The sequence below is a fragment of the Vanessa atalanta genome, chromosome 28 (assembly GCF_905147765.1).
Source record: "Vanessa atalanta chromosome 28, ilVanAtal1.2, whole genome shotgun sequence".
Classification (NCBI taxonomy): Eukaryota; Metazoa; Arthropoda; class Insecta; order Lepidoptera; family Nymphalidae; genus Vanessa; species Vanessa atalanta.
In genome coordinates this window covers 4,511,112-4,520,009 of record NC_061898.1, presented here as the reverse complement: position 1 = coordinate 4,520,009, position 8,898 = coordinate 4,511,112, and the positions used below count along the sequence as shown (strand labels likewise).

Below are 8,898 nucleotides of genomic sequence, written 5' to 3'. Positions count from 1 at the left end.
GTGTAGTCAATGACCAGCTTCAAACGCTATAACCAGTGGCTTCTGGTTCTGATCATCGTACCTGTCATTCGAATGACAGTTGTACATGGTAACTACTCCGTACGTCAAAATGCCAAAACAGAAGAATGTCACCATGAGGCCTGCGAGTATGTGTGCATTAAAATACGGTCCGCAGTTGACAGCGGGTCCGAAGCACCTGGAGCTGTTGGAACCGTTGCGAGCGATCAGGTGATCTTCGTTAAACGGCTGTATCTGATAAGACAATGTACTTTTTAGTGCTAACAATGTTGAAATAGGACGTATACTCTATTCCAATCAGAACAGGAATAACTCCAAATAAACAACATTTGACAGCAAATAGACGCGACATAATTGGTCGAGAGCTTGATTAATCTATGATATTCAGTATGGATTTTAACGTCGAAAAAAATGTTGTGGGATTTTGGAAATAAAATTAAAGTGGAAATAAGTAGTTATGTGTAATATTGTTGTATTATAAATAAAGATATATCAATCATAAACTCTCAGTAGTGCACAATATAGCTGAGTTATTAGCAAATCGCATGGAATACGTAAATCTAAGGTTTTACTGTCTCTTTTCCTACTTTCATTGGAATAGGGTATAGTTAACATCCTCACACTCATTACCATCGTTCTAAATTGTACAAGATTTTAAATATTTCAATAGACAATTACTACTTTTTAATCAGTAAACACAAATCTTGGGAGTCAAGATGTTATGCCCCCTATGGCTGGCTAGCTTAACCTTCAAACCGTAACAATGCAATACCAATTATAGCTGTTTGACGGTAGAATATATGAGAGGTTAGTACCTACCCAGTCGGGTTAATTTTATGGCATTGGTTGGCGGACGAGCATATGGGCCACCTGGTGATGGTAAGTGGTCACCACCGCCCATAGACAATGGCGTTGTAAGAAATATTAATCATTCCTTACATCACTAATGCGCCATCAACCTTGGGAAATAAGATGTTATGTCCCTTGTGCCTGTGATTACACTGGCTCACTCACCCTTCTAACCGGAACACGACAATACACAGTACTGTTATTTGACGGTAGAATATCTGATGAGTGGGTGGTACCTACCAAGACGGGCTTGCACAAAGCCCTACCACTACCCTGCTTCTCAATTTAGTTGTCAACTTACTTGATAATGAGATATGGTCACAGCGCTGCCGTCTCTCATGTTAATCAGCACGAGTGGATCACTGCAGACGTAAGACCAGTCCCATGGGGCGCCCACTCTCATATCCGTGCGCCCCACTTCTTCCCCCCATTCCAGCAACGCGACATTTTCTGTTTAAATTTGTCTTGCTTTAATTGGAAGACTTGATCAACCTGCGGCTTTACCCGCGCGAAATTAATAAAACACAAACTGCTTAGGGGTGGGGTTACATAATATCCATTCTTTCCGGATGTCTACAGCCTACAAGAACCTGCCAAATTTCAAGATTGTAGGTGTTATAGTTTCTGAGATGTCATGATTAATCAGTGAGTCGTATTTCGCTTTTATATATACATATATAGATTGTGGTACATGGCCTAGGCCATATGCGTGCAAAGTTTTACCGTACCGATAGTCCACCGGTCCTTCCTAAACTTAAACGAGAATTCAAGCTCGAAGTCCGTGTATGCCATCCGCGTGGTCAAGCTGTGTTCTTCCCAAGTTTCCTCGGCTATCATCGGAACTTGACTGAACGTGGACCGACGAGTGCCCATCGTTGTGTACACGCCTGCAAAAGAAAATCTGGCTGAATTTTAGTCAGTAAAAAAACTAGATTTGCAACTTTTTGAATGTAGTAAGGTGAGAAAAATCGGCGAAATATAGACGATGTTAAGAACACCAGTATGCACGTGCTAAGCCAGGTAGAGGTAGGTGAAAATATTTAGTTTCCACCCGTGTAAACAAAATTACTTTCAACATTTTTCGTGCTTGGGATTTAGCCGCGAAAGGTCACTCTCCAAAATACTTCTTAATCTGTTAAAAAAACTTAAAGGATGTAAGGATTCGGCCATAGCGGCAGTTTTATGTATGTATACGCAAAGCGCAAGTACAGGTATCTCATTTTTCGATTCAAACTAAAAAAGATAAATACACGTACATTGTAATGTACACTGACAAGACTATCAACGATATATATCCAAACTAGTTGTCGCCCGCGGCGTCGCTCGCGTTTGAAGGGGTTGGTTGTCATGTGTTAGGCAAAAAAGTAGCCTCTGCCTATAGTCTTGGAGTTTAAGTTTGCTTCATACCGAATATATCAGCAAATTCGGTTCATTGGTTCGGTAGTGAAATAATGACAGACAGACAGACAAAGTTACTTTCACATTTATAATATTAGTATAGAAGTATAGATGGAGAATGTTGTGGAGATGTTGTGCAACTTTTCGAACATTTGATGTCCACTTTGACTTGTTCAGTAAACAAAGTCGTTTTTTTTCAACAAATCCTCACATTTGGAAAATAGCCTCCGAAGGAAGACGTGTGCCGTACGTTAACAGAAAGGAAGAAAAGAAAAACGATTTCGCGTTAGACCTACAGCCACGCGCTTTCAACATATATTAACCACCGTAAATTCAAGACAGTTTTGGGATATATAATTATTTTCCTCGTACAAGTAGTGATTTTTTAATCATTAATATCCTCCAATATACAGAAAGAATTTGCCTCCAAAATCCATCAAAAATGTCCAGGAAAAGTGTAGTGTGCCACAGCTTAAAAATACTAATTAAAGAACAAATAATTCACAATATCTCTGAAATATTTCTACTAACCAATAAACCGAAAGAGAGCTCCAGAACTTGATATAGTTACCCCTGGTTGCCGAATATACTTTTCAGGCTTTACAGGCAGGAAATTCATCTTCGTCACAAGAATAGGATTAATCTTACCGGTATAGAAAGCGACAACCGGCTTCAAAGCTATCTGATGGACTACGTAATAGACTTCACGTATCACTAAGTCATGTCTTCTTAAAGCAGATGTTCGGGTTTCGTTAATCTTATCATTAAAATATATATAAAAATGTTTGAATTTACCATCGTAAATCTTTAATTTAGTACTAGAATCGCTTAAGTGAAATACGTTAAATTCTTCCTGTCGAAAATGCGTTTTTAAAGTTTTGAATGGTTGCGGTACAGCTGGTAGAAATTTCACTTTATTTTCGTATAAGCCTTGGCTCAAATGATAAAATGGAGTCCCATGCTTATCCTTTCGTGTTATGTCCTCGAGACAAAAAGATTCTTCTATAAACAATATGACAACTTTACTTCTCTTAACTGCATCGTTGATTATTTTTGTAAATTCAAAAGCTTTTATTTTTGTAAATGGATTAGGATCGATGGATACATGCGACAAAACTTTTTCATAATCTAATATAAAAACCGGTGCTGTATCTCTTTCAGCCAAACTTGTATGTAGTAATAATAAAAATAAAGCTAGAATCGACATTTTTACTTATTTATTCACAAGCTTTATATATTTCTTTAGCTGTGATAGAAGAGAAGAATAAAAATTAAATTTCATTTATTTTTCTAACCTATTTTTTAATTTATGACATTTTTATATAAAAACTTTTTAGAACAATAAAAAAGTAACAAAAAAAAATGCAACTTAAACTTTAAATTATAAAAAAAAACTAAATGTGTGTAATTTATAACAACGTGAAACAAAACAGATTTAACAAATCAAAACATTGATCTAATAAAAAAAAATTAATATAAAATATATAGTGTGGTGCCATTATGAAAAAAAAATATATAAAGGCAACATTAAAAGCCATAGACAAGCGTCAAATTAATCATATGATCACTTTTCACATGACCGATGGTTAATCGTCATCGCCCATTTTTCGTCTTTTTATGACAATTTTTGGGCTAAAAACTTACTGAGTAATTTAGTCCGCAACGTCCACTAGTAATAGTTTTGAAAATGGCGTTTTGCCGTTTAGTGTTCCCTATTTTAGTGATAAGTGTCGTGTCCAGTTACGCTACTGAACAAGTTCCAGTTTTCTTATGGGGTGATTTAAAAACAAAATCAATAAAATCGAATCCTTTAACGAACGTTCCAAAAGATACGTTTGAAGCAATTTTAAAATCCGAATTGGAAAACGATCCCTTCACCGTTATTTGCATCGACGAAACTTTGTCAGTCGAAGATTTTTCACATAAAAACTCCGAAGGTGATACATCATTCCCGTATTTACACGCTAACATAGGAAACGCTTTGTACTTGCCGTCAGTCGAGCAAGCTTTGGACGTCCTGAACCATATAGCGGACCCCGAAAAAGTAGATCATGTCACGTTAACAGAGAACGGCCTCTCGGCAGAGTTTGAGCCTGTAAGCGGCAAATTCCTGTTCATAAACCTGAAAGATGCTCGCGAGGGTGAGTCCAGAGCCGATATGTTACGTCGCCACAACGATTTCATGGAAGACATGTTCACGAAGCTTACTGAAAAGTATAAAAATGTCGTCGCTATCTACACTGCAGAATATCCTTCATGGACAATTTCTTCAAGTCACTTGAGGGTCCGTCGTCAAGCAGAAAGTGGACAAATCGAGGAGACAATGGACGGCCTCAAGTTATATGTCAAGGACATCACCCTCACCGTTGGCACTGAAAAGACAAGCCTGAACAACGTAGCGAGTTACTCAAGCGAGTTTAATGGCACAACTATGTCCACCACGATGAACTTTGGAGAAAATTCTGTTACATTGAACTTCTTGCAAAAGGCCGGCTACTGGTTCTTCAGTGAGTAATATTTAATCTGAAAACTTTGCAAATAATTGTGTAGGTTATATATAAAAATGAAATTTGTCTTTTTCCATTGTATTCCAATACTCATCCAGTTTTTATATCAATATAATGCTATTCAATATTAAAATTTTTCAATTACAGATTCAGTGACTTTGAAACAGACTTCACCCAAAACCTTGAACGAGGAACTCGCACCTGATTCCGATGTATATGCTATCATGGGTTTCTCGTACAGATGTGGACAGAGTATTTCCTTCAGCAGCGTAAATCAATCTCAGACTTATAATATACTATTCCAAGATTTAAAGGTAATTACAAAAAAAGGCTTATCATAATTGAATGTATTTAATTTTAATTTAAACAAACTAAACAGATAATGAGTTCCATCACCAATAGACAATCCTGGGTGGAAAATAAGTTTGTGCGTGTTGCTAAAACAATTGAACTGACTTGCGATATTGTAACTAACCAAACAAAAAAAATATCGCAAGATACGAAAATGTAGGCATATGTGTTTGAATGGAATCAGTGATGTCATTTCTATTGACCGTAATTCATGGTTAAGTTAACAAATACTATTTTTGTTGTGAGGCTTTTTATGACATTCATTGGACAAAATGCAATGTGTAATTTTTAACATTTGGATAGATTGTATACTTCTCTGCAGGTAGCTTAAAACATCCCTAATTAGAGTGGAGGCCTTACCTTTGGGATATAGGTGACCTGTCTACATAATAATAATAATAATGTTAATTTCTTTTCACAAAAACAGACCTTACATAATAAATAAGTGATATTTATGCCTAACAAAACTGTACATTCTTATACTAGTCTAGAATGTGTTAAGAACCGGTGTCTGAGATAACATTACTTTCTTAATTTTATAATTGACGCAGTTGAAATATTATTTATATCAAAGGGTAGAATATTATACAGGATCTAGTTACCGAGATTTCTTACATAATATTTGAATTACCATGCTTTGTATGTTTTTTTCGTCCTTCATTTGCTTTTTAATATTCTGTCCAAGGTGAATAATACTACTTAAAATCACGCTGTATACAAATATCTGCTTTTACTTAAATTTTTAAAGTGTTTCTAGAATTAGTTTTCCTAAAAACATGAAATTCACACTTTTCACATTGTGGAGTGCATCCAATTATATAATAATACTAGATACCCGTCCCAGCTTCATAAGGCGCACAAGAAGTCTATCTACAATTTTATATTGAAGAACAGAAATTGACATTTTTTTCCGGCTAGGGAAGTTGAAATTCTCGGCTTTTCTCTACTATAATATGGATATATTATAAATATAAACCTTTTCTTGCATCACTCTCTTTATTGATAAAACTGCATTAAAGTCCGTTGCTATGTTTATGAGATCTAAACATAGAGATGGGAGGAGGCGACTTTGTTTTATACTATGTTGAGATTATATATTAAAACTTATAAAAAACGCTCAGTAGTTAGACATGGTTGACATTACAAAAAACAATCCACATTTATAGTATATATGTATAGATTCATTAATATAAATATAATTGACCATAAAGATATTATTGTGTTATCTATGGTTCTTTTTTTAGATTAAAAGGATGCCAAATAATATTATATTATTCTAGCAATGCTTACCTATATTGTGGATATAAGCAATTTAACAAAAATTTATTTAATTATTGTATAAATTATTAGGGAAAAGTTACAATAAAGTTTTAAGGTTGTACTTGGACGTAGGACTTTGTGCAGGTCAGACTGACTTGCACAAAGTCCTACAACCAAGTATTTTAGCTTATATATATTTTATATATCCTACCCACTCATAAATAAATCACCTCAACAATCAGATATTGTTGTGTTCTGGTGATTGAACCAGAGGAACTACTACCTTAATTAAAAAAAAAAAATGACAATGATAAAAAATACATCTTAAAGTAAAACATCTATGTTACAGGTGCAGCCGTTCTTCAGAGAAACTGGTAACACTACACTCGAGTTCGGTGAGTCGCTCAACTGCGTAGGTTTCTTCACCGTGCCCATCTGGTCCGGTCTGTTCGTCGTATTCATCCTGCTCGCCATCACCTTCTACGGTATCATGATGATGATGGACATCCGGACCATGGACCGCTTCGATGACCCCAAGGGCAAGACCATTACAATAAACACAGCTGAGTAAATTATACAAACGGCCAGTTCCTATAATAGTGTTCATATTAATATAATTGTTAATTTTTTGTCCAAATTAATTAATTGCTATTAAATTTTGACTTGGCTCCGGCACTTCCGTGCGACCGAATAATTTTTAATTCGAACTGGCCTCATGTCAAATGAACACCAAAATAAGCTAGTTTAGTCGTCGTGTATAGCTCAATATATTGTATTAATATAAAAAAAAAATATTGCTTATATTTCGTACCAATATTTAAATGCGAGAATTTTCGAACTGTCACATTCTAATTTCAAAAATTCGAATCGTCGCCATGTATTTTGCGATGAAGTTTATTTCTAGTGGACGTACAATAATAGGATTTGGCGGTAATGTGATACCATAGACAAATAGACGATTGTATTTGTAACGGTTAGTGTTCGATTTTTGAAATTATTTCCTAATATTTTATCAATCTATGTGTCTATGGTGTAAACGAAAGCTTCCAATGAAACGTAAATTTCTAGATTTTTTAATGAAACCGAAAATGTGCCTGTTCATTATAAACACGTGTAGATAAAAAATGTATATTTCTGTGAATTTGTGATTTAGATACTTCTTAGAGGTAGCATACATTTTTTCCATTGTATTACTAAATTAATAAAAAAAAAAAACGATACAAATGTGCACCTCTTAGTAAGAAGAAAGTGCTTCAGACGTTATTAGCAATATTTATTAAAAGGCCTGATCTTCCGTGTTAGTTTTCTGGTAACATTTCATCATTGTAAAACGCAACTCATTATTCAAACAATCATACTTTAACGTTACAAAGTCGCGGTACATGGCAACATCGTTTAACGTTGCGACGTCGTCTTGTCAAAAATCAACGTTGCTCACTGTAAAAAATGACGTCACGACATCTAACGTTCCATTTTACACAGTAAGACAAGATTAACCGTTTAACCTTAACCGCAACGTACCACGTCACGACGTCGTAACGTAACGTGTTTGTATGGTGGCTCTTATTAAATTATTTTATTAAAGTATGATCACGAATGATACCGGAAAATATACTCGTGGATAATTTGTATGTACGCATATTTTGTTTAAAGATGTCACTCAAATCTGAGTTTATTTAGACAACGATTCAATAATGTTCCGAGCTTCAAAGTATAATAAAGGCGTAGTTTATTAAAATATAATTGTAATTTAAAGTGAAATGAGTGCCCTCCATTTTAGTGCCAATCATTCATTCCGATATTTCGAATAACTTAAATGAAATCTACTATGAATTATTGTAATGGATAGTATTTCTATTATTTAAGTGTCCTTCACAAAGTTTCGCGCGAGCCCCGTTACAAGATAAATGTATGAAAATAATAAAAGTAAAAATCTAATGTTGAGAGACTTTCGTGCAGTAAAATAAAAAAAAAAAAAATAGTAATAAAAGTTTGGAGAGTATTCGCACTTTCGTGCACTCAAAATTACGTAACAGTATTTCGTGTTCTATTTTTGAATTAAATTAAAATGGCTGCCCTATATGACAAGGAGGATGCATTGCTCGCGCGAAATGTTAGATTAAGCGAAGTATATTTCGAGAATCATACAAATATTTATATAATAAAATCATTGTACATATTATTTTGAACTTCAGTTAAACCGTTTTTATTTTATTTTGTTGTTATTTTGAACAAGTATTAAATTTTCAGACCAACTATTTTGTTTTTTATTTTTATTTAATAAAAACTTATATTAAGGTGTATTTGATACTAGTAATAAATAGATTCTGTTGAATTGAAATGTTAAGGAATAATAAAGCTTACGTACGTTCAATATGGTTTCAATAATTTCCCACATAACCTTTTCAGTTAAATTTTTATTTCATTTATTGAGATGGCCCAGTGGTTTGAGCGCGTACTTAACCGATGATTGCGGGTTCAAACACAGTCAAGCACCACTGAATTTTCATGTGCG

At 34.5% G+C, this 8,898-nt stretch overlaps 2 protein-coding genes across 2 annotated transcripts; one reads left to right on the top strand and one right to left on the bottom strand.

The window, feature by feature from the left end:
- LOC125074548 lies at window positions 1-3,472 on the bottom strand. The gene is made up of 4 exons (XM_047685876.1): window positions 2,797-3,472; window positions 1,596-1,754; window positions 1,169-1,317; window positions 1-252 (listed from the first exon to the last, which is right to left on the bottom strand). Exons 1-4 carry the CDS (start codon window positions 3,470-3,472, stop codon window positions 7-9), a joined length of 1,230 nt encoding a protein of 409 aa, XP_047541832.1. The 3' UTR covers window positions 1-6.
- A 353-nt stretch (window positions 3,473-3,825) lies between these two features.
- Window positions 3,826-8,757, top strand: LOC125074900 (V-type proton ATPase subunit S1). Its single transcript, XM_047686392.1, has 3 exons — window positions 3,826-4,772; window positions 4,920-5,086; window positions 6,733-8,757. Exons 1-3 carry the CDS (start codon window positions 3,953-3,955, stop codon window positions 6,952-6,954), a joined length of 1,209 nt encoding a protein of 402 aa, XP_047542348.1. The 5' UTR covers window positions 3,826-3,952; the 3' UTR covers window positions 6,955-8,757.
- Window positions 8,758-8,898: the final 141 nt, after the last annotated feature.